Here is a 26,760-nt window from a genome sequence, read left to right as displayed (position 1 = left end):
AGAAAAATTTTTTGTTTATTTTGTGTGACAAGGAAAATTTGTTTCAATGCAATACTTCACTGCTGAAAATAATATTCTGCCAAGGGTGTAAAAGGTAGTATGACATGAAGATTGGCTCTCATGAAATTTTTCAGCCAGGCAGACCTTGGTATATAACAGAAATCAATAGCCATTTTAGTCTCTTTTAAATCTTGTTATTTATTCCTATTCTAATAGAGGGAGGGAATAAGAAGCCCCTTGGTGATAAAACTAATATCTTTGTATTGAAATGGTTATTAAAAAAGCAGAGTAGGTACTTAGGGACTCTAAACTGCACATGCTTCTGTGCTTTGTTCTGTGCCCATAAAGAGTCCCATGGAAGCTGAAGAGGACTGTTCATATGCATAAAGTTAAAGCATATTCCTAAGCGCTTGTAAGCTGAAGGGCTAGTTTAACAAATGCATTAAAGATCCACCATCTTCTTCCCTTTATGCTTATATTTCCAGTGAAAAGAGCATTTGTCATCTTAAATCTTTTTCATCAGACAAAACTGCGCTGTAACTCTACACATTACAAGAAGAGAAATGAAATGCAGGAGGTAAAAGTCACAGTCAACCCAACTGTAGAAGAAGTTTACCGTGGGACATGTTCTTTCACTATCTTAAAGCCACTCCTCCAGATTGGATTTCAGGGGACAATGTGAGAGTATGAGCTTGGAAAGTGGCACCAGGGCTCTGAGCACTGGAAAGCACTGGCTGTCAGTCACTTCTGAGGACAACTTGGAAATGGTTAATGCAACAAAGCAAATTGAGCATGAATTCAAATGACTTGGTCAAGCTGAATCAGAGCAAAAGTTTCTATGATGCTGACTGCCTGGGAAACTAGGCCTTGTTGTTTTGTAACGGTACAATCTACTTCTTTAAAAAAGCCAACAGCACGTGTTGCTGTTTCCTGGTAATGCCAAAAATCTTGGACAGAGAAGACCGAGGTTTTGTGATTTGATAGCCCACTTCAAAATGCAGGCAGAAGACCATACCTGCCCACAAACTGTATTTTTTATTTATTTTATCATTTGCTGAAGTACATCATTAGAGAAGAATCACCTTGAAAGGAAAAAGAGAATTGGGCCCATAGATGAGTGGGATTCCAGACTTAATTCTAGGGGATTTTGCTGAAAGGAGTTGACCTTATAGTTAATATAAGATGGTATAAGCAACCAAATAAACCTTTCCATTCTGAAACTGCAGCATATTCGTTTGGAGTGTATGGAAGAGGGGAAAACACTTTTAATACGATCATACATTTAGCTGTGAATGAGAAAATAGATTATGTTTAAAGAATGCTTATTCTGGTGACTGGGAGTGAGGTTCAGAAACAAATCCCTTAAACTGCTATTATTAGCCATCTCAGAGGAGAGAGATATTTTGTCTGACTCTGCCCCAGTTTGAAGACCTCTCAGTAATACAAAGAAATTGAAGTAAAACTATATGAAAGTCATTTGTCCTAATTTCTAGCACCTACTAAAGTGATCCATATTGAAAGTCTAATCTAAGGAATGATACTTTATAACACCAGTTCCCTGCTCCCAAACATAAAACGTTCTTCCCATCAGCTCTTCTTCTTTGCCATAGAGAGGCTGTTGTGATTTTGTTTTATAGTCCCAATATAATTGTAATGCTATAATCTTAATAGGAGCTGGGAATGTTTAAAATTCAAGATACAGTTTCTATGCATAATGGCAGAATTGTATCGGGTCTCAGTCTACAAGCATCACTTTATTTTCTTGTCACGTTAATTTGTTTGGTAGCAGGTTAGGTGCGGTCTCCTAGTTCAACTTGTACTCAGTCAAGTGGCTAAAGAAAAAGCCTAGCAATTGATCTGATGAGGTGATAACCCTTCAGAAAATCCTCTCTTTCAGAAAACTGCCTCCTATATTCGCAAGTACTCTGGAAAACAGATGGAAAATACTGTGAGGAGTGAAAATTACTGGAAATGTGTGGCAATTTAAAAAATAAAGATAATTAGGAAGGATGCGTGAAACTGTAGTAGAGCATTTCCTGCGATGGCACCAAAAGCACATGAAGATTTAAGAAAAAAACTAAAATGAAATAAATCTCAGAGTGTCCTGAATGTTGCTGAAGGAATTTGAGCCAGGAAAGCCACTAGTCATTTACAGCCAAAAATACTGTGGATTTCTGCCAACCTTGTCTTTCTAGGTTTGTGTCAGTCCGTATTTTCCCTTTCTTTCTGTTGGCTACTTGCCTTTTCAGTACTTTAACTAAAGGGTAAGAAATAAAGCTATACTTGGCCAGCAGACCTTACTGATGAGTCAATATACTGCTTCCTTGGAGGCCAGAAATACCTTTTGCATGATGTGATGGTGGACTTTTATTTTGATTGACAACTAGTACTTATAGTAAGTGTCTATGCTAAAAACTAATGATCTGGATACTTGAGGCACAGAGGAGCTCATAGTCATTATTTGCTGGTGACATCGAGCAAATGGATACACTGTACAAGGTAGGTGCAAAGGCAGCATTTGTAGAGAGAAAGTAAGATTTTATTAGATAAACTGACAGAGGTCAAAGCATGCTGTGCTTGGCCATGGAATCTTATGGCTATAGTATATACCATAGCTTGGAGGGTCTACAGCATCTTTCTAAACAGAAAAGATATTGCTTTCATTTCTGCCCGTATTGTGAGGATTGTAACCCTGTATTTACAAGCCATTTACACTGCTTGACGATTAACAAGAAGAGGATAAAGCTTCTGCTCAGCTCTGCTCACTTTCTAGCACTAGCAGAAATAAAGAACAGTACAATCTCGCTTTGGACGCAGAAGGAAATATCTGCTGAGTAAAGTCAACACTTGAACTGAAGAGAGGGTGTGAACAATGGTAGGTAGGTATTTCTGAGTAACCCTGTGTGAGTGCACTGGTTGTGAGAGAGGAGTGCTTCGTTGCAGGTGGGTAACTCACGCGTGAGTCAGGAGCAACTCTGGTGACAAACCTGCTAGGAGTGTGATTTACATAAACCCCTGGCATTAAAACTGCCTTTAAAGGTATGTATGTCTGCGACACCGAATACTCTGAATATCCACAGCAAAAAAACCCCCACACCTTCACGAACCAGAGAGCTGAGATCAGTCAGACCACCGGAGCCAAACCTGTAAAAACGGCCCGAAGTTACCAAAAGCACGAACAAAATGATCTTTCCCAAAAAGAGCTAGAGAAAAAAACAACTGTCAGCACCCTAGCACTGCTGAGAGCCCATAAAGTCATGGAAAGGCCGCCGTAGTTTCTGTTTGTTTTCTGTAAAAAGGGTATGAGAGCATGAATTAGATTAAAATTAGCTTTTAACCGGCAAAACGCTAATGCGCCGGTACCCTGGCCGGGGCGGAGCAGGGCCCTGGTTCACAGCCCCGGGTTCTCCAGGCCTTTCCCGCCCCCGGCTCAGGGGAGGCCGCGGCCGCTCCTCTGCCGCCCCCTGCCGGCCGCAGCCGGCCGCGCCCCCGCTGCGCTCCGCCGTTTGGCAGGGGGGGGGGGGGCGGTCGGCATGGAGAGGGGCAGGAAAAGACCATTTCTTTCTGCAGAAAGCGGGGGTCGTGCGCCTGCGGGGCGGTTCACCTTGGGGGGGTACTTACAAAGGCTTGTGCCTCCTGAGGGACGCATTCCTCCCTTTGCTGTAGGTGTGCCCGTCCCACGGCGGCGGTGCCCCCGGTTGTCCTTCAGCTTCCTCTTTTCCGAGCAAAGCAGTTTCCCTAAAGCTCCGGATTTGCAGCCTCCCAGCTTCCCATTTCCTGCAGCAATGCCCCAATCTCGAAGCTCTCCAGCAAAGGAGGAGCTGGAAGCTGGCTGCCTGGCACTCCAAGCCCGGCAGAGCCTTTCCCGTGTCCAACGCCTTTGGAAGACATCCACGCCACTGTGTGCGTTGCCGGACGGCCTACTGGCCTTAGTCATGGGCCGGGAACCTGTTTACACTAGGTTACAGCGTGGTAATAATAATTTACGACTTCTGGAAATGAAGAGGGTTTGATTTGGGTGGGTTTTTGTTTTTGTTTTTGCTTTAAACTAGGTGACATTAGCTGTAAAGAAAACAGTGGAACTCCCAGAGGAATTAGCCCTGGTAAACTGAGCTGAGAGCTTGTTGTTGCTTATGCTCCTGTGGTTTCTGGTGTGTTGACACTGAAATCATGTGCAGTAATAGCCAAAATAGTTAAACACAAAATACAAATCCCATATCTAAAGATCTCATCCCATGGCTCTGTTTTTCCCCTCTCCCCAAATCCCTTCCTGATGTGTATTGGCACAATTCTTTCAAGGTTATCTTCAAGAGTTTTGCCTTTTACCACAGAAAGCAGCTTACCATTTCCCGAGGATGCTCCCAAACACTCTGCATCTCTTTTGCTACTTATCTTTGTTATGATGATGCACTTTCATAAGTGTGTTTGAACTTTACAATGTAGATCAAATTAGCTTCCCTGCAGAGAGGAAGTAATGTAAATTAAGATGAGGGCAAACAGAAGAACAGGCGTGTGATACTTATTGTGTACTGAACTGCTGGAGGTAGTCGGCTGCTCAGCAGCAAGCAGAGCTCAAAACCAAGCCTGAAGAAAGGAGAGGAGTTAATAGCAGAGAGGGGAGCTGATAGCACAGAGAGAAAGAGGAGGAACAAGAGTGTGACCACTCCATCGTGTGGCATGTTCCTGTCTGTGTCTGGCATGATGGGAGGAGGAATATTATTGAGCAAGCCATACTTTTTCTCATTGCCTATAATTACAGATACACCCATAACTGCACACACAAGATTATCACAAAGAGGATTTCACCTCCCTTCGGACATGAGCAATGCTACTAAGCTTCTGTTACAGACAATACCTTTGTGCAGGTGCAGTTTGGTGGAATTCTTCAGAAAGCTGTAGTGTCTTAATTTTTCTTTTTAAGCCACTGTGGTAAGTTGCTCTAAATTATTCAGTGCTGAAGCCCAGATACCAGTACTGGGTCATCTCATGTGATGATGACCCTCTCCGCTCTCAGGAATCCAATGGTGATAGCAATATATTTGGACACATACAGGCATAATTGGAGGTTATACGCCCGATAGCCCTGTCTCTATCTCCCTATGTTTATCCACACCCAGAATCTAAGCAAGAAGAGCAGCTTATCAGTCACGTATGTATCACCTGTGTTTGGGCAAGGCCACACAGTTCAGCTGCTGCCACATGCAGTGACATTGCAAGGCTAGCTATTGCTCCATCTACCTTGCTGGCAGGAGCAAGGGTTTGCCTCCACTGCAACTCTGAGGAGATTCAAATCCTAGCTCCAAATGAAGTATATTGCAGAAAAAAACCCAAATGTTAGTCTGAGAGCAGAAACTCTAAGACCTGCAAGTTATAACTGCTTATGCCTTACTTTTGGTAAAGACTTGACCTGACTTACATGCCTGTATCCAGGACAGTGTCCATGGCAGTGATTCTTCCAGCTGAGAGCTAGATTTCTGCTTTCTCCCAACTGCTGACTCAGTCCTTGAGCCTCTCCTTGGTGTTTCCTGCTGTGATAACCATTTGGCTCCTCGATCAGTAATACAGCTGTCAATGTGCATAAGGGCTTGCTGGACCAAGGGCTTGGGGTTAGATCCATCTCTCCCCTGAAGGCAACAGAAAGCTTCTTCCTGACAGTGCTAGAAGTGCCAAGGGGCTACACAAATCTAGCTAAAGCAAAATGAAGGAGACTACACCCCACATATTCTTTCACAGCATTTTCCCTCCCCGACACTGGATAAAGAAGTTGTCCTTTACCATTGAGCATTAAAATCATCACAGCTACATAAAGTTAATCTTCTTTTGTGACATTTAAGGAAACACAGCTGAATCAGCAAAACGTATCAACAACAGGCTTGACCAAGTATTTATGACACTCACTGTTATTTTCTAGTTATATTTTTACCTTTCTGCAAGATAGTTAAAGTGAATTGGAACATGGTCAATACAAGCACAAATTTTCAACCTCCTATTTACTCTAAACAAGGTGTATTGCATTAATTTAATATGGGCTTTAAACATTCATTTATCTCCATGATCTGTGATTAATTTATCTTTCAATTGTAAATCTCACAAAGTTGGCCTCAAACATTGCTGTTGAATTTTGCCTGTGACTTCAATGAAGCTATAATTTTGATTATTACTTAACCATTGAAATAAAGGAACATGAGCTACTGGGACAGGGCATGGGTGATTTACGTAGCCCCCTATCAAAGATACTTCTGTTCTCTTTCAACAGAAGTCATTCAAGATCCCCTGTGCCTCAAGGTTCCCTCCTCTTCCTTCTTAATCCTTCTTAATCCTTCTTCTATGCATTTGTTTTCGTCCGTGCCCAAATATCAAGGCATACAAACTCTGTTTATATGGGATGAGATAGATTAATTGCCAAGACATGAGCAGTTTGAAGTTTGCTACCCTGCTGATTTCTGGATTCTAAACCCAAGTTCAATTTTAAGCTCTTCCAGTTGTTGATACTGAGATAATAGTCATTTATCCTATTTTTAGCCATGAACAGCTTTGAAATTAACATTTATTTGGTGATGAATTTTGCATTTGTTTCCAGTGTAGGAATAAGATTTTCCCCACATGCATTTGGCTGCGTTGAACCTTAATTAGAAAAAGGAAAGAACAGATACACATCTTTAAGAATTCAGTTAACATTTGCTTGCACTTCATTAAGTAATGCCAAATGCAGGAAGGAAGTAAATATTCCATTCTTTAAGAAAATTAATGACTGAAAGTGTGTTATAATGTGGAAAAAATAACATAGGAAACATGATCACGGGCAGAAAGTGTTATTCCAGTTCTGACACTGGAGAAGGAGAGGGAAAGCAAAGTATAACCAACTTCAGTTTCGGTCAGCTCGTGCCATTCCCAGTGTTGCTTTATGGTAACATTTGAAACGTAGTTGTTTCCATAGAAAGAAATTCTGGGTCTGGGTTTACCCTTGCTTTCCCTGGACATGCTGTGCACTGCCCGTGGTAGTAGCGACCTGAGCTCTGCCTGCTCGCACTCTGCTGGCAGACCTAGAAGACGAGCCGGTGTAGCGCCAGTTGGCCTGGCTGTACTGTCATTCCGGCAGCTGCTGCTGTCGGTAAGCTCCAAGTGACCTGCGTGGGCACAGCCAGCTGTGGCCGTGGCACTGTGAGGTTGTTATCCATGGCGTCACCTAGAAAGCTGTGCTGCAGATAACTTAATACTGTGATGGGGTGCCAGCGTCTGAGTAGCAATGATCTCTGGAGGTGAAAGCGAGAAACCTTCCTCTGCTCCCAGTCATCCCTATCAACCAGTAACTGACTGGGACCCTTATAGACAACAGCCATGCTGAAACCTGAAGTTAAGTGCCACTGTGATGGCCGTACCTCCATGATGATCCCTGCCTCCCTGCTGGGCTTGAGACTGGGCGGTGAACTGCCCTACACACATGTAGAACAACAGTAAGCCTGGAGAGCTCATCATCTGCATACAGCTGTTTATAAAACTGAAAGACTAATAGTAACACTATCCAAAACAGAACTGAAGTAAGTATCAAATGTATAATGCCTCTTGGGATAAATAAATTGTGTGAGTCACGGGGAGCTCCGGTAGCACAGGCTGTTGAAGTTCGGAAAGGAACAGGGGTGTAAATGTCATTGCTCCTTAGGGACTGCGTGCTTGAAGGAAGATGCCATCACAACGTGCTGTCTTTTACCTCTTCTTTTTCCTTATAGCTTTCCTGAACCTCAGTGATTTTGTGCTCAGCTGAAAGGGTGATCCACAAGACCATCGTGCACATGGGTTCTCCAAACTCATAAGGCTGTAATGCTGTCTGCTTTTTGGGGATCCTAAGGCAGGGTGTGGTATCTCCTCACCACAATATATGGCCTGATGAGAGTAAGGCACAGCTTTGCTTCCAGGACTTTACCCTTTTCTAGTTCTCTGTGGTGCTAAATGTCTTCAGCTTTCAATCGCAGCAAAACACAGAGTGCCCAGCACCTTGTGATAACGAAACCCAAACCTGCTGCTCTGGAAGCTGGAGCTCCAAAATCGATCAGGGCAGGATTTCATTTATAATTTTATTTTCCACGCACAACTCTCAGTAATCTGCTGATATTTGTAATGGTATAAAAGCATTGGTAAACAAATATTCACAGTGTGCAGTCACTCAGCTGGATTTCTACATCACATTAAGAAAAATAAACAAACCCACCTTTCTGGAGGCAATATCTTAAATACCATTCTGGGAAAGGGTGGTTGCTGTAGAAATGCTTAGCTATCTGTCTAATCTGTAGCTTGTCCACTGGAAGCTCTCACAATCAGTAAGGTAAAGCATCGCTGAATGCTGGGCTGCTACTTCACATACAGCCTTGTGGAAACTCCTGATGGTGACTGGAAGCTCTTCAGGCTTGGGTGCGTCTCCTCAAGGTTTATGACCATTGCTAATCAGTAAACAGTATGTGAATTTGAGGAATGGGTTTGGAGGACAGTGATGATTTAGGTGCTGTACAGAGATAGCGCAACCCTGTGGTTTCTTCATCTCTAAGACAACTGGAAAATGCAAAGTGATGGTACAAGCAGCAGGAAACTGGGGTTTAGCCCTGTACCAGATCCTACCCTTCTGGAAATGGAAGGACAGTCCTAAAGGTGTGAACCTTTGCAGGACTTGGTAGCAAGGAAACCAGACGTTTCCTCCTCCTGCCCTGCACTAGTGTGGCCCCAGTGCTGGAGGCAGCAAGTGGGACGGGATGTATGAAGTGCACTCCAGGGAGTTACAGCACTGACACCTCCAGCATTTCTCGAGGAAAGCAGGGAAGGGAAGGTGCAGAACACACCTCGCCTTTTACGTTGTCTGTGTCACTTGATCCTCAGGATGAACTGATGTGAAATAGTAGGGTAGCCTTAAGAGAACAGCCACTTTTTCTTTTAAAGAGAGATCTATTTATTTATACAATGAATCCAACACTGGTTCAGTGACGACCACAATATCACCAGTCTTCCCAAAGATAAAAAAACCACTGCTGGGATTAGGTGTACAGCTAACAGTCCATGAAAGCTTTATTGAAGCCCATGCTAATTTACATGGCTTCATCTTGTGTGATATGTGGAAAGACAACCTCAGAATGCCAAAGCCACTAGGGAAGGAAGGACAAAAGAAAGTTAGTAACCTCCTTCACTTTGAGGGTTGTGGTTTTGTTTTTTGCTTTTGCAGGTTTCTGCCTCAAATTAACATTGGCTAATGAAGTTCTTTGCTGTGAACGGTAGGTCGATTACCGTAAGGATTACATTTGTCTTTAATGAAGTGAAACTTACTGCTATTTTTCCTGCTCAAGGATATTCTGATAAATGAAGTTTTGCATCCTAATGAGTTTCGGCCATATTAGAAAATTATGAATAAATAAAAAGTCCAAAAATAATTTTTAATTACGCAGAGATTGTTCCCAAAGTGAATCCACCTCAGACAGGAAGGTGGCTTTAAATGCCTGGTGATTTAAGAAGAACCATTTCCAAAGGGATCATTAGAAAATTCATCTTTTACAGATGCAACACTCATGGCACCACTTAATTAATGAAGCTGGAAATTAGCATAACTTTAGTACAAAAATAGATACAAACTAGCTGTTAGAACACAAGCACCTAAAATAGAAAGTATGAATTTTTTTTTTCTGCTTGGTTATACCAGTAAAGCAGAAATCAGACTTTGGGCTATAAGCACTTCCTTAAAAGTAATCTTTCCCATCTGCAAAATTACGCCTGTGAGATGAAGCATATCTTAGACAAAAATACCTTAATTATTGTGAAGTATCAAGGCACCACTGCAATATCTGGAGCTGTACTGATAAATCGCAGCAGAGTGCCTAAGCCCTCTGGGTTTCTGTGCAGAAGAGAACTGCAGTTTGGTACCTGCCTGTTCTATGGGTATTTCAAACTCCACATGGCTTCTCCTGACACTAAAGGAAGCCCAGCGTGAATCCATCAGGCATTTTCCTTGTTAACCTGCCGGTCTCCGCTGTCCTGTTCTCTGCTTCTGATTTTAAGTCTGATTTTTGCATTTAATAACAAGTCTGATCTTCTCAGCTGAGTTAAATAGCTCCAATTTTTCATACAGTAGCTAATCCATCTTTGTGCAGCCGTGCAAGAGTAACACTAATAACTACCAAGTTGTTCTGCTTCAGCAACAAGGCAACTAAAGCCATGAGAGTGGATAAAGTGCCTCTGAACTCATGTCCATAGGGTATAAATCCGAGCTGGAAAATTCAACCAGACTTCCACTTGAGTGGGAGGAGGCACGATTAATTTGATTAGAAAGTGGCTAAGGTGTCCATTCCTGCTACCTCTGCTAAAATAATATTACATGAGGGCGAAAAATGGAGATGACACATTTGCAAACAATCTCAAAAGAAGCAGTCTCCAAATTTACCTGTTCCACGACCTTCCAATGCATCTACAACAGGGGATGTGGGTTTTCTTATGACTGTTTTTCCAACAATAGAAAATGACTTGATGTCAACTTCTGTTTTCGAATGGCACAGAGTGAGTTGGGCGTAGGAGGAAGGAACCAGCCAAGAGGAAATTTGAGGCTTTTTAAGTTTCCCACTGTAAGCAGGTATGCATTGACTGTACTGCTTCCAAAGGCGTATGCTGCAAGTCAGCATTAATAACAGCTCACAAAAATGTGGCTAAACCTGTATAATACACAAGAGGTAGTCATAGCACCCTGTAGGACAGCACCCATTATATTGCAACCTCCAGATGTCTAAGTAAGAAAGCTTCTACATTTACACCACATTTACACCCTGTTTGTTCCTAAAAGTCCTCAGTCCCCACCTTAAAGAATGAACTCCTTTAAGAGAGGCAGCAAAAGTCAGGGTGTTTGGGGATTTTCCAACAAAATGTTTTTACTGGAAAATTCCATTTCTGAGAACTAAAATGTTTCTCCAAAGAGTAACTGTTAAAAAAATAAATGATCCAAAACTGCCAACAGAACAAGATATCCTGAGAAGACACATGATAGGCTATGGTGCTCCCACAGCTTGTAGCGCTTGTAACACTTGTGGGTTTTTCAGTCAGATTCCTGCACGGCCTTGCCACATGGAATAAAAAACCTTCAGGTTCCTGCCACAGAAACAAGGACCAGGTAACCCTAGGGCTTTAGCTTCACTGAAGCTTAGCTTTAGACTCTGCAGTATGGAGCTTGCAAGCCTCAAATCCCAGTTGACTCAATCAGTGGTTTAGAGACTTTTCTCTCACAACTGGTCCCTCCTCTCATTGGATATTGAAAATCACATGGAAGCCATGGAAAGTGGACTTTCAAGCTCTATTTCATTCATAAATAAAACACTTTGATCGTTTCCAAACCATTTTTTTTCTGCCACCGTGAAACATTTTGAAACATTGGGTTTTTTCCTCTAGAGTGAAATATTTGTCCTTTTTCAGAATCTTTGGATTCCTAATAAACACGGAAATTCTCATTTTAATCAGCTTCAACTCAAGTCCAAAAGTGGAAAGAAAGAAATAAAAAAACCCAACCCCCAGTAGCATCCCTTACTTGGGAAAGCTGTGGAGCTTTCCATTCCTAACAGCCAAAGCACATTGTTGGTTAGAAAGAGCAACACCCACAATGGTTTTGCATTGGAAACATGGATGAACAGCTATGCTATGGTCTTTGTCATTATATTTATTTTTTTTTTTTAAAAAAAAAGCCTTGATCCCTTTAGTTATATAAGCTAAATATTTTGTATTTCCCTGCTTTTCATCTAAGTGCTTTCTTTGAGTCTTGGCCAGTGGATAAGAAACTAGTCAAGAGGTTTGAGATGATGTGAAAAGAAAAAAAACATCTGCTAGACCTGCCTTTGTTCAGACGTTTGGAACTTGTAGGAGCAATTAGTGCTTTGTTACAACAATTGCAAATGCTTATCTTCGGAGCTGACATACTAGATGCATGAATCCAATTTCTTTATTTACTTAGTAGAGATTAGAAGAGGAAAAAGGAAAAAAGTAGTAAGGGGGTTTTTCCCCAACATGGGGCTTTGGGGTTTTGGAGAGGGTTATTTTTTAAGTTTTATTTTACTTCAGAACTGAATGCTGCAATGTTCTCAAGTTCTCCAAAAGTCAGCTCCAAGTCACTTCTGTTTTGGATTCATTGAAATATTTCCCTTCAACAAACTCAATTTTTGACATTTTATTCAGATTCACTAAAATTTTATTTTTGAATATTGTGGAGGAGGAAAAAGTTATCTGTGATACACTTTGGTCTGGTGTCCTAAGGAAATGAGGATTACATTATGCTTTCAGTGTGCTTCTCTGCTTTCCTGTCCTCCTCCTCTCTTCCCACACCCCCAAAAGGTTTTCAAACTAGTTTTTATCAAATCTGTCAGAAACTTCTGCAATTCTTACAATCTCAGGAAAGCAGGCTGGTGAGTAGAGTTGGAAAAGAAACACTATTAATACACCATTAAGGGTAGAACCCCAAATATACACCTTATTAAACATGGGAGAATCTGCACCAGAGTTTCTCACTACAGTCCCACCACCTATAGAATGGCTTGTTACCAGTGTTGAGGAGTTCAGGCTGTCTGCCTGATGGTCTCCTGGCTGAATACATAGGGTTAAAGAAAAGTTTTAAAGAAACACCAAGAAACAGCAAATAGAAAATATTGAGAAATTGCCTTCAGCTGGGAATGGTGTTAAAGGATGTTGTCTTCCCACAATTCACCACAACAGAAAAAGAAAAAAAAAGAAGAAAGGAGAAAAAGGATGATCCCAAACTGTTGCTACACCTTGGAGCTAGAAATCTGAGGAGATTAAATGATCTGTAAGTATTACTAAGAAGTTTCAAGTACAGGGAGGCAGGCCCTGGAAGAGAAGAAAAAGCCTCCCCATCACACAGCAGGTTGCTCCCAGCCAGTGATGGAGATCTAGGTCAAGAGGAACATATGTGTATTTTCAAGGAAATATTTGGAGATAGGGAAATGGACCTGTTTCATCCTTTGCTGTAACATATTGTGTATGTGGGTAGAAGAATCAGTAATGCTTTGAAGAAACTGTTCACAGGTTATTAGTAAATCACTAACATTGTCTTCCACAGAAGTGGCCTTAAACCTCCAAACGCAGCTGGGCTTATCTGTGAACCAGACAGAAAGGGTATGGCAATACCAGGATCCCACCAGGAATGGTTGCACTGGGTGGTCATATGGCCCAAGGCAGAGGAAGAGTAAAAAAAATACATTTGAGAAGGGTCGAAAGGAGGGATTAGAAAAAGCACAGGTTGAACCGCAAGCCTGAGGGAAACACGGTGTTAAGACAAAAGCCATTTTAGAAGAAAAAAAAAAAATTGAAACACCAGTTCCTAAAATGATTGATAGAGGAAACAAGTCTTTTTTGTCCCACCCCACCATTTTATCTTCAAAATAAAAATCTCCACTGATATGTTGTTCTTATGCAGGTTTGCTGCCAGTGTGATACATCTTAGGGGCAGGAAAGAGCCAAGTGAGTGCCTGTGCAAATCAACATAAACAACTAGGGTGTACCAAGTGCTCTGTAGCAACTGCCCCATGACACTATTCCCCCATAGTAAGCAAAAGCAGGATAAACTAGTCTGCAATTACTGAGTGGGTTAATTCACTCCTTTAAACATAAACATAGATCTGAAATGAGATTATATTAGATCAGAAACAAGGTGAAGTTTTGAAGATATTTGTTGGAATTTGGCTTAATGACTCTTTTGTCATTGTAATTCACACCTTTCACCTTACTAATATCTAGCAATTGCAAATTGGCACAATACCAGAAAATGAAAGTAGCATCTTTCAGCCATCCTTCCTGTCTGCTTTATCTGTTCTTTCATATTTTTTTCCACATATTTTGCAGACGCAGTGGATTTTCTCTTAAAAGCTGCTAGTCCATTTCCAATTTTTAACCACTGTACAGCCAGCTCCCTGTCATTCGTTTTTAAAATGAGCTTTTTATTGTTAAGCTTATAGTTTCAGAAAAAACGATGCAACTTGGCGCACTTTACACTCACTGGCTGACAGTGGATTACACAAAAGACCTGTGATTCCTTATTATGTCATATTTCCACCCAGGACACACGGCTTACAAGTGTTTTGTTGAAGATGGCAAAGAAATTCACAGGGACTGTTTCTGGAGGTAGAAGTTATCAGAGCTTTTCTAAAGCCAGCACGGAGCCAGCACCCTGACCCTGTCTTTGCAGAGACTCAGAAGGGAAGCCCAAGCTGCAAGCTGGTCAGCTTGTGTATGGAGAGCTATATGAGGGGTCTCCAGCTGTGAGCTCCACCACCCTGGGATGGGTAGAGTACACCGCTGGCAGCAGGTCTGCAGTGCTGTGGGGGTGAAACTCTGGAGATACGAGGAAGGAAGCCAGCACAGGCTGTTTTGGAGGTGGCATTGCTGAGCTGGGCTGGGACCCAGCTGCCCACCTAGCCTGGTCTCCTCCCACGGCGGAGAGCCCACAGCCCTGGAGAAGCTGTTATCATTCGTCACCACCAATTACTCACAGAAATTCTCCTCCCTCTAGTTCTCCAGCAGATGTCTTGTGGCTCAGACTCAGGAAAATCACTACACCCCTCTTGGACACAGCAGACACATCTTCCAGTGGCACAAAAAGCGAGGAAGGAATTTGCCATGTCCTTATAAAGTCAAATTTTCCGTGTACACCCAGTCACTTGAACTGCCGGGCTAGGAACTGCCCTCTTTCACTTAACACATGCAGGCTGCACTGCCACTGTGCCCGGGGGGCCATGGCAACATCCACTACACCTATATATCTCTATAGCCCATAGTATGTTATTTATGAAGTATTCCTTCCCAGCAGAATCATCAGTGCTAATCAGACCAGAAAGGAGAGGAATCCCTTTTGCCAGGAAGCTTATCCTCTCAAGATTCCAGTTTCATGAATCAGATTTCTGTTTAACTCATTTTATCTGACACAAAACACAACAGATACGTTCTGTGCGGAGAAATAGCAGTGGGAAATGATGCAAGCATCTTTCTGAAGGGAAGAAGCTGATATATCAAGTCCAATTTGATAGCTGTCTTTCCTTCAAGCTCACAGAACTTGCCAAGTAGATGCATTCTGCTGTCAGTTTTCAGCTTTCTTTCTCTTCCTTATCACTCTGTTAGGAATAATCACTGATGTTTTGTAAACACCTGAACCCCAGTTTAGGAAAGGACTATGGCTATGGGGGCAATGGGAAGAATTTGCAAGAGTTTTTTATGGTGCTGACATGTTTTCGACAGGTATAGGGACGTCCTTGATTAAACAATGCCTTGCAGATCCATTTTCCTCCCTCAGTTAAGCAAAATTTAATCTAGTAAAATGCATGTGGCCGCCTTTAAAAAAACACATGGTGTGAAAATGCCAAATTATGTATCTGAGATTAAAATACAGTCCTGCCTTTTCACTGATGGCATGTGGTACATGCTGTTTGCTTACTCATCACAGTAACTAGTCTGGTGCATCTTTCCAGGTTTTCAATATTAGATTATCTGAGCATATAAAATCAAGCTGATAGAATGAGTCACCTGATAGATTATTGTCTAGTGAAAAAAAGCACAGGCTTGTCATTATATTTGCCTACAGAGCACCACAGACATCAAAAGCTGACTGATAAATACCACCAGGGTTTCTAATGGAGAGTCAGAGCAAATCACACCAGCAAGACAGACCTAGTAAAGCTGTAGGACTCCAGCCTGGCCCTTTTCCCTCCAAAATGATGGAAAGTGTTAACTGGTTCAACAGGAATCGAAGACCATATTTCCACACAAGGGAAGCTTCTAGCACCTTCTCACAGAAGCCACCCCTGTAGCTCCCCCACTACCGAAACCTTGCCACACAAACCCAATACATCATCCCATCCTTCTGGCCTCCCTGGCAGAAGGGGAGATGTCTAGACAGCTGGCCACCAGCCCTCATCCCAGGTCTTCTCCTTCCATGGCCAAGAGCTGGGCCCTCTCTGATCGACAGTGAGGGGAAGCTGGTATTGCAAAGGAAGAAAGAGCTAACAAGGCAGCAGAGGAAAAACCAGCAAATAAACTATGATACCGAGGTGTGGAAGGAAGACAACTTGCCTGAGCCCTCCCACAACATATAAACAAATGCCACAGGCAAAATCCAAAATGGCAGAGCAGAACCACAGTTTCCATAGGCTTTTCAGTCATAGAAGCTGTGACTACTAGCTATGAAAACAGACTTAATGGCTGATAGCTTCCTGTCATCTCAGGTGGTTACAAAACAGGAACACAGGTGTTGCCAGCCTGTCCTGTGTCACACCCGTGACAGATGTCACCCTGCACGCCTGGGAACGCTGCAGCTCCAGAGCAGTAATGGTCCCTTGCTGCTCCCAAGGGTGATCCCCATGGATAGCACAGCACCTCCTACAGAAACACTTTTTTTTTTTCCCCTGGCTAATTTCTCTTTAATGAAGCACGTGAAAAATGCCCAGTATGGCTTTCTTTGAGTATGAACTACTGCTTGTAAGAAGGTTGAGTAGCTCCTTCCTGCAGAACTATGATGGAAGGAAAGAACCTGCCCTCATTTATCTAATAAATAAAATAAAATTGAATGAAAATAAAAAAAATATTCTTAATGAAAGGTGTTGGGTTATTTTTAAATTAAAAAAGCAAAATCCAAATACGAATAGTCTCCCAAATCATTCTGACAAACTTCAAAATTTCCACTCAATGTTAAGGGAAAAGAGTTAATGGAAAACATTTCTGAAGCCAGATAGAATTCTGTATTTATTAAGAGGAAAAGTTCAAAAGATTAATCATACAGATTCTTTGACATTTCATCTTGCAAAAGCATAATCCTGATAAGAAAAATGTTTTGGCAAGGGCACTGTCACAGTTGAATATATGATGGTTACTTTGGAAGAGAGAACAAGAGTTAGCTTGTTGAAATAGCACTGCAAATGCAGAAGAAAAGCAGGTTTTACGGAGCAGTGGTTCTAGACACTTCTGTAAATGTTTGTCTTACAGACGGGAATGAAGTGGGAGCTGCAGTCCAAGTTCTTGGACTACCTCTGACACAGCACCAGTGGGAGGAATGAAGGTACAAAAGCCATCTCGTCCTTGTTTATTTTTCCCTCTCTCTCTTGCTCTTGCTGGTTTTAACATTGGCAGAGGATTCTCTAGGGGGATTGTAAGGCCATTTGTCTCTGAAGCCCAGAGATCAATGGGCAGCTCAGCGAAAAGACACACTGGGGGAAGAGAAATCTAAACTGCAAGCCGGCAAGGTGAGTTAGTATTTCCACCCATGGTTTTGCAAGTGACTAACTATTAATAAAGATTTAACTAAGCTCTGCTTTGCCTGTACAGCTGCAATATCAACAATAGCCACACATCTTGCATATCTGTTGTATTTCCTCCATGGCAAGTCTGCAGCAGTGAATATAGCTCTGGGCTGTTTCTATATTACTGAAATTCACATCATTGTGATTTTCTGACCTTTTTCCTACATTATCATTAAAAAGATAAATGAAAGAACGTTTCTTCTACTCAGATGCTGCTGTTGCTCTCCATACCCACCATATATTATCTGCCTCCTCATTGTCTGGACCATGGCAGTAAAAGTACTGAATGAAGCACAGACAAAAACCCTGGAGCTAACTTAGAATACGTGCTGCCACATATTGCCTAACTAGCCAGCTTCCTTTTGCAATCAGATTTTGATTTGATAACATGGCTGGAAATTTCAAAATTGTTTTTGATTCTGACCCTACTTCTGCCTCTCTCTGAATGCTTTGAGCTTTATTTCCTTTGTTTTGATTGCACAAATATGCTTATTCATGTTTTAGGTTGCATGAATATGAGGCTTCTAGAAAAGACTAAACCTAGGGTTTCAGGACAACCCGCAAACTTCCAGTGCTATATGAACCTGGTTTTAGTAGCAACCCCAAAAACATGCATCACTATAGAAATTTTTGGTTGATAACTTTTTCCTAGATAGGAGGAACTCAGACTTCAGGACAACTTAATTTCTGGCCTAATAAAGGCTCCTAGTGCTATTAGTTCTACCCTAAACTCCATCCCTACGTCTTCTCAGTGTGGGTGGGCATCCATGGCATCCATTGCCTTCCTAGCAAAACCAAAGGAGCTGCAGGGACTTCATTCGCAGGTGGCTTGGAAACAGACCACCTACAGTATGTGGAAGCCAAGTGAAATGCATATGGCAGTCTTGGTCTTTTGAGCTGTTGTATTTTGATAATATGACACCAAATTAAAAAAATACGTGGGATTTGACCTTCTCTGGTTCTGGACAAAACAAGCATATCATCAAGGAGGGTTTTGGCCTTCATCTCTCTTCCAAGTAATATGTGCCTCCCTAGTAAACACTTTGAGATCCCAGTGGTTTCTGTGAAGCAGAAACAAATGTTACACCAAACAAATCCAAAGGAAAAGGATTGGGTTTTGGTGTGTTGGGTTTTTATTTTTTTTTATTCCCCTCTTTATTCTTTTGTCCAGAAATGACAAAATTGGTTCCCAACTGGGAACACAATTGTTTATGACAATAAATCTGTTGACTTCACTGCTGCTGTGCCATCCAAAATGACTTTGTAATCTGGAAAAAAATAATTGTGCTGAGGAGAAAGGGAGAAATGGCCATTTCCCAGGCTTTTTTGACCTTCTGAGCAAGAATTGGAACTTGCCTAGTGGTTTAGATGCTAATCTGTCTACCCAGTGTGTGGGTGTGCTCTGAGTCACAGCCAACATGTGCACTCACTTCTAAAACAGGGCTTCCTAAATATTTTTGTAAGGGTAACTTTTGTTTAACTTTCATTTGGCAGAGTCCCACATTGGGAATGGTCAAAAGCTCGGGAAGGACCATATGTTGCGTATAGAGCTGCTAAGAACAACTTTGAAAGCTTTAAGATCTTTTTCTCTCAAACTGAAGAAGAAAAGCCTCCCCCCTCCCCTCAACATGAATTAAGATACTGCTTTTTTCTCACCCACTTGCCAGCAAACCACATCTGTCAGGCTTCAAGTGTGCAACAACAACTGTCTGTCCACAGTGAAGATGAATGTCTAATTTTTTTTTTTTTTGGCCTTTGCTGTATTTATTTTTTTAATCCATGCCTAGTTACTGAAACTCAAGGGGCATTCTGCTGAGGACGTCCCAGGCAACTGTAACTGTGCAAGTCCTGAGCAAACAGGATACCGTGGCCATATACAGGCAACAGGCACCGCAGAGATTTCTGCAAAGAGAAGTCATTTTTTTTCTTTATTGTTCTGCTTATTACATAACTGGGAACATGGATAATGAACATGTTTCAGTCAAAGCATCACAGGTGTTACAAATTGCTTTCTCTCTTGGAGGCCCTGTCATTAACCCAGTTACTGCTGGTAATAATACCTGCCACTCTGCAAATAAGCCTGAAAAATGCACTGGGGCCAGATTCAGGGCTTAGGTGACTCAGCGTAAGTTGGTGTAATACCCCGTGTTTAAGATCTCAGGCCTTTGAGCAGAGTCTGAATCCTGAGCAATAGCACTATAAAGTGCACAAAGAGTGTTAGGTGCCTGCAATAACAACCCCAAGCAGCTTATCAGGCACCTGCTTAGACCTAGCCAGTAAAGCTGGCTGGGTGGGGAGAAGAACCTTAAAACCCACCTGGCAGACCCGCAAGGAGATACTGGCATTCAGTTGGGATCTACAGACCAGATCCTTTCCAAAATACAGCTTTGTGGGCGCTTTTTTTTTCCTTTCCCTTTTTTTTTTTTTTGTATTCAGAGAATCGAGCAGGCCTTGCACTTTGTAACATTCCTCCTTTGCCATGGTTGCTACACATTCATATAATACCCTGCTGCTAAAGCTGTATCCTGGGACGTGGATAAACGTCCTAAGTTTGGTTCCCTGCATTGGCTGCACAGTGCGTGGGAGGGGGGCTTCCATCCCCCCCACTCCCCAGAGATTATGCAATTAGCAGCTCTAAGTAGGTCAGGGTGAGTGGGCTGGAGGGATACACTCCTCATCCTCCAGCTGCAACTGTGCAGAAAGCAGTTCAAGATTCACCAGTCCATAAAGAGAAAGAGCATATTAAGCAACCAAGTCATGTTTCCTCATGCTCAGGACACTCACCTGGCGTGAGGACAACCAGGTTTCTGGCCCTTGCCTACGCTTGATTTTCTGTGTTTTAACCAGTGGCAGTTGTACGTGAACTACAAGAAAAAGAGGTCCCAGCAGGGGAACTAGAACTCATCTCAGCTTGGAGTGAGTGCCATAACCACCACCAGGCTGGTGACATGGCTGGAGCAGGGCTGCCTGTTGCCAGAGTAGCCTCTCTCCTGCTGGCTTTCTCTCAAGAGACTGAATAGATTTGAACCCAAATATATTTGAATATTTCCTATTCAAATAGAGAATGAGTATTTTCAAGTCCCCTAAGTAAATAATCAGGCTACCATGCAGTACTCAGGCAGAGTACTTTTGCATTTCAGCAGCAAACAACAACAGCCACTGCACGTGATAAGGTCAGAAATAGGTCCCTGAAAGCTGTGCATGCTGTGAGGACTCTTGTGGGACTGACTGTCCCTACAGCAGGCTTAGGGATATGTACAAAGCAAGCCTTCAATTGCTCTCTCAACTCCACCAAGACTGGGACAACTCAGGGCATGCACAGAAGTACAGCTTTAAGCTCCTGGTAAACTTAAGAACAAATAAGTCCTTGAACTTAATCACCACCAGCTTTGTTGGGATTTTAGTCTTAAATGTCTCGGTTGGGTCAAGTCCCAGATCAGAAAACCTGGTGCGGATTTTACGCCTAGCTCCTTTTCATATGAGCAGCAAGGGACAGAGCACCCTGCAGGCTGCAGTGCTCCAGGCTAGACCATCCCTCTGGAAGGAAACACCATGTGAAGTTTTGCTCTCAGTTATCCCATTACAACTTTGACTCGGTGGTGATGCAATTGACAGCATAACTGGGCCAAAAATATGACGGCAGAATTGGGTTTGTTTTGGGGTTTGGGCTTTTTTTTTTTTTTTTTTAGGGGCAAGGCCATGCTATAGGATGGTGAGGATAAATGCAAGTAAGCAGACCCCTTGCTACCAACAGCTCCATGTGCCCAACGCCGTAGAACCTCTATCCCTTGGAAATCCAGCGCAGCAGAAACCTCACAAATGTGATGAAGAAAAACTCTCCAAAGAGTCAGAAACCTTGCCAGACCCAGGAGCTCAGTGGACCATAGATGTATGTGCCTTTGAGACGCAAAGTGTTTGCCAAGTGGTACAGCAAACACATTCCAAGTCCACTTTAAACTTCTTTCTGCTGTTTTCTCCCCCAACATCATTTCCCTTCTTTGCAAAGCTAGCCTAGGCCAGCTGTTCACTGTCCCTCAGAGCCCATCGTCCTGCACAGGGAGCTGAATGCCTCCAGCTGCTGGTAGCATTCCCACCCACGTTACCACAGCAGCAGAAACAGCAAAACATTAAACACAAGGATGCCGTGTGGGCAAAGTCCCTGCATCCTCCGGGTTCATGAGCAGCCTTTATGCAGCTGCCAGGCCCTCGGAGGAGCCTACAGAGCTTGGATGTTTGCTGTGGCTCCTTTTCCAGCTGAGCCTGGGACATTTCTTGGACAACGAAGATCATCTGTGTGCAAAATGAGTAGCCAGCACTGGTTATACCCACTTTAAGTGCTTTTCAGAGAAGCATTTTAGTGGCCCATCTGTTCAAAGTGCACGTAACTTAAACAGTTTACCCAAATATACTTCTCAGTGACATTTGACTGGTACAATTGTACTTATATTTCTACCTGGGCGTCACCCTTACATTGCATAAGCCCTTCTTCCAGAGATAAGTCAACACAGAGGAATTCACATGGAAATATCTTCCAATGTGGCGTTGAGATGAGGAGCATATGAAGAGCATGTGTATTACTTTTGGCTAGTTTTCAGTTTATTTTTTCTTCCTTTGGACATATCTGATCTTTAAAAAGTAAGGAGTGATATAGACTTCATTTCCTATTAGCTGACTACAGCTATAGATTGGATTGACATAAACTGATGTGTTAATTTGCCAAGTTATCAAAAAATCAGAGCCAAAAAAGCTGACAGGCAGCACAGTTCCCTGGAAAACAGATTTCCTTAAATAAATCTTTTGTTTTGACAATATGACAGCTCTGTTCAAGAGCAGTAACTGTATTGGGACAGTGTATTTTGATTTCTCTAAGACACCCAATTTGACACCAGATGACATTTTGATTTAAAATATGCGTTAACTGGAACTTCTAGGATTAGATGGATTAAAAATTGATTCCCTGGTAGATCTTTAAAAGGTAGCTGTTCATGAGGAAATAACTGGGACTGTTTTTCTTGTGGTCCACCTGGGACCAGTTCTTACTTTGACGAGATTTAATATGTCAATCCACAATCCAAACAAACAAACAAAAAGTCTGGTCTTTGCTGGGAAATTTGGTAGGTGATTCAAAGAACAGTCAGTGAGGTCATTAGCGGGGAATCACTCCAGCTTTGAGGGTGATCATTCGTTTTAATGTTCGAAGTCTAAAAAAATGCATTCTGATATGATTAAACAAAAGATTTAGATTTGAAAATAGAGAAACGAGGCTAAGGATGAGCAAATGCCTGGGAAAACTGTTCCAGAGAAGGACTTTTTAAAGACTCCTCCTAGACAATCACCACATTTTTGTCTCCTCAAGACATATAGAGAACAGAGACCTCCCACATTTTCCTGTCAGCGCACACATGATACCACAGTGCTGCTCTTAGGCAGCAAGAATGAAATATGTTAGTTTTAGAATGCTTTTTCAAATATAAAAATCTGAGTAAGCCATCCTGAAAGTGTATGTTTGACATTTCATGGCTGGGAAAACGTAAGTGGACAGACAAATAAAAACACCTCATCCCAAACACAAATCCTTTTGGGCTGAAAGTTCCTTGCTTGGTTTCAATTTAAAGGTGTTAGGCTTTGGGGAAGATTGAAAGAAATAATTTCAGTAGTTATAAATTTTGTGACAGATAATTAAAGTACAGGCACAAAAGTGCTTTGTATTAAAAAAAAAAAAAGTTGCTCGGACTAATTTTGTTCTATCCAAAGTTACTTTCTTTCCCCTTCTATTTTTTTGTAGAGGCTTAGACTACTGTTCTTTTGTTATATGCTCTTCTAAAATTATTGAAAAAAAGAATATGTCCGGGCTCTGGGATTATACAGATATTACCAAAAGGAGCAGACTAACAGAAGGTACTAAAAATACATGAAAAATTATGAAACCATTATTAAAATAAACAATAACACAGAAGGGGAAGTGCAAAAAGATAACTTCTACTATTTTGGTTTGATATTTACATTTGCAAGCAGCTGTTTAGGAATATCTAGCACTATGTCACATAGCTGAGAAGTCCGTTTACCACTATTCCAGAGGAAACTGCATTTATTACACAAATCTTGCTTTCTAAGAGGAGTACAATCCATTGTAATGGCTAATTTAGTATGTTTTCCTTTGAAAGCCATCTCTGCCAAGAGGATTTTTTGAATGGTTTCGAAGAGGTTGGTGCGGAGGGTGGCGTACTGAGCCTAGCTGGGTAGCTGTGCCTATATGCGATATGTACACCTCCCACAAGATCGCTTTGACATTTCATAGTTTTTGAGACAGGAAAAAACCCCACAACAGTAGCAAGAGATGGTGAGATCTTAACCTCTGTGCTGCTGTTTTGGGACATTTTCTCTCCCTGGTCTTGTCATATCTGTCATGAGACAAGCCTACTGGAGATATACCTGACACCAGTAGTTTGCCCCAGCTGCCTGGTGAAAGAGAGTGACAGACCACAGAAAATCCCAGCTAATATTTATAAGAAAGAGCAGTGTTCCCCTGCAGAGTGAATACTCTACTACTACAGCACTGGACCTTCATGGACCTGTGAAAAACGTGTCCCTTGAGTAACTATGGGCTAATTTTTCAATGTTTTAACTATCCTAATGCATCTTGGAGGACAAACAAATCCCATAAATCTCTTAGTTTTTCCTTGAAAGACATTTAGGGAGACAAATGACATTAAGCAGAAGACACATGGAAATGCGCCGTCACGGACAGCTAGACTATAGGTACAGGTACAAAGAGTTTCGAGTTTCTTGTTGACTTCACATAGCAACAGATACAAGGCTGACGGCTCCCAACAAGTAGCTGCAGACTCCCAAAGATATACCATGCCCATTTTGCTTAGCAGAAATGATTTCTTAAAAGACTTTATTTTTTATTTATAAGCTAAAATCTGCACCAGGTTGAGCCTCCGAACCAGTCCAAGAAAGCACTTGGATTTGAGCTGAAATGCGTCGCCCACTGAGGCACAGTTTGACCCTTTACAGCTAGAATGGGCCTATTCAGGGCTCACTTTGTCTTTTTAACATCTCAGATGCATGCACTACCTGTTCCTGGCAAGTGCTTCATACTGTAAATGCAACAAGGCTGGTCCTCCACACAGTCCTTTCTTCAGCTTGTGGGGTACCTCCATTGGCCTTGGGGAAGGGGGTGTGTGTGGGGGGTGTCACTGCTGATTCATGCCACCAGAAGGTGTAATTAGGGACCCAGCCTGTCCATCCTGAGGTACTACATGGCTTCCTTCCTCCTATGGATTTATTTCCTTTGAGTTTGATTTGATATTTCCATGCAAATTTTTCAGCCTCCACAGTGCAGCACGGCACATTTCTGCAAAACTGAGGGCCGAACCAAGATTAGAGAAATCTCCCTTTCTGTCTTACACACATGCAAAACCAATGACACGTGGTATAAAGTTACATTTCATACACAAAACTGAGCAATTTGAGAGCTCCAGTTACCTTTTATGTCTTCTATAAAAGGCAATTGGATGATTTTAACCCAGTATGACTCGTTTTCTTTTTACCATTAAAGTGAACAACAGAGGAGAAAAAAAAAACAACAGTCCATGAAAAAGAAAAATGCTCACTTATTTGCTTAGGTTATGGCAAAGCTAAGATAAATTACTATTATCTGCTTTCTAAAATACTTTAATAAAACACTAGGCAGCAGAAAGAAAAGGACCACTGGTTTTTTATAGCACAGATATTATAACTCCAGGTTTCATTTAAACTCCGTTACAGTCAGTTGGATATAAGCAGGCTGGCTCCTGTCAGCTTGCCAGGACACTGTACGTAAGGAAAATTTAACTGTCTCCTTTTGCATATGGGACTTTGCAGGGTGTGGAAAACATCTGTCCACAGGTAAACTGCATCTTTGCTGACATCCCTGTCCTATTCTGTTCTTGATAACTGACATAAAGCCCTGTACAAACTGACATTTTTATGCCCAGAACAAAGATGATCCTTCCATCTGGAGTAAGTTTTAAATAACAGCCTTGTGAAGTTGCCAAAACAAGCCAGGCCATTCAAAGGGCAAAGTTTCTTGAGTTCAAAGAGAGATTTTTAAATTTTTTTTTCACTGAACTTTGTTCAGGCAGTGTATTGAAGTGGCTTCAGGACACACTAGTTCCGTTTCTACCCTTGCTTAGTATTTTGTTGAGACAAGTCCTGTCCAGACTTAGTTACATTACCTGACTTCATAGTAGTCAGCTACATTTCTGCCTTTCTGTCATACTCGTCTTTGGCACGCTGGAGATCTGATTTGGTGTTTTTCAGAAGTCTTTTAAAACTTTCTTAATAATTTTAAAAGCCAACATGTACAGATTTGGGGTTTTTTTAAGTTCTTTCTTGCTTGTGTTACATTTTTAGTAATGAAAATGAGATTTTTGGTTAGCAAAGAAATTCTGTGACAGCTTCCTTTGGGGAAGGAGGGGTAGAGATTTGGGAATATTTGCGCTGCACCGTAACTCTCAGCTGACATTTGGATAAAGTATTAGAAAACTTCCTGATGCCTTAGGAAAAAGAGGCTTTGCATTGTCAAAAAAAAAAAAAAAAAAAAAAAAAAAAAAGACATTGTTTTTAATCATTCTTTCTAGAAAATGCTTTCACAGCACTCCAGTCTGCCACTCAAATTACTAAATCAAAGCTCATTGTTCACATTCTCCACCACACAAGCAGCCCCACGCCACAGCGCTTTGCGAATGCAAGCGGAAAGTCAAAGATTAAAGCAAGTTTCTTCAAGATGTTTTTATATCAGAGTTCTTCACACAAGCATCCTTTCTTTTGCTTGTAAGTACGCTAATCATATTTCAATTGCATGCCTACAATATAAAGTTAATAACTTCCTTATTTCCTTATTTTAGCATTTCCCCTCTACTCCCTCTGTCTTTTCAATTATACTAGCTAGATCGTTTCTTTCATTTCCTTTCTCCAGTGTCCTGTTTTCATTTCTTATACAAAATCATATTTGGTCACTTACACTTTTCTTGAGGATAAGCACACGACAGCAGCATCTCTTGCTCCACCATGGTGCTGCCTGTTGCAGAGGTCAGTGGTCTTTTGAATAGCGCTTTAAGAAAATATTTTGGAAAGCTGAGCTCACTCATACAGGCTTCTGATCTTCTCCAGTACTCTCAGCTTCTGTGTGTTGTCACATGTTATCCTCCCTCCTGAGAAACCTGTGAAACGGGTCTGGCAACACACATCTTGTGTGTCAGAAGAGTTTTAATTGATTCATTGCAACAGGTACCCACCCTCATTAAAAAAAAGCTGTTGAAAGGAGTAGTCTCTTAGCGCCTCATTTGAAATTACAGAACCTACCCAGTGTCACAGCTGGTGCACTTTAAAGGGAAACTACTTGCTGGGTTTGTGAATATACAGGAAATAATTTAAAATCAATCTTACATGCCAAATAAACCACAGC

The 26,760-nt window shown here is 41.8% G+C and overlaps 1 protein-coding gene across 1 annotated transcript in view; it reads right to left on the bottom strand.

Annotated features, from left to right (window-relative positions):
• PTPN3 (protein tyrosine phosphatase non-receptor type 3) overlaps window positions 1-26,443 on the bottom strand; it is a 155,700-nt gene extending 129,257 nt beyond the window's left edge. The window contains exon 1 of the mRNA XM_086468937.1: window positions 26,317-26,443. Within this exon, the coding sequence (XP_086325063.1) occupies window positions 26,317-26,443 (127 nt within the window). The remainder of the gene's footprint in view (window positions 1-26,316) is intronic.
• Window positions 26,444-26,760: the final 317 nt, after the last annotated feature.

This window comes from Leptosomus discolor, chromosome 8, assembly GCF_034619465.1.
Source record: "Leptosomus discolor isolate bLepDis1 chromosome 8, bLepDis1.hap2, whole genome shotgun sequence".
NCBI classification, from domain to species: Eukaryota; Metazoa; Chordata; class Aves; order Leptosomiformes; family Leptosomidae; genus Leptosomus; species Leptosomus discolor.
The sequence above is the reverse complement of the archived record's forward strand: the minus strand, read 5'-3'. Positions and strand labels throughout refer to the sequence as shown.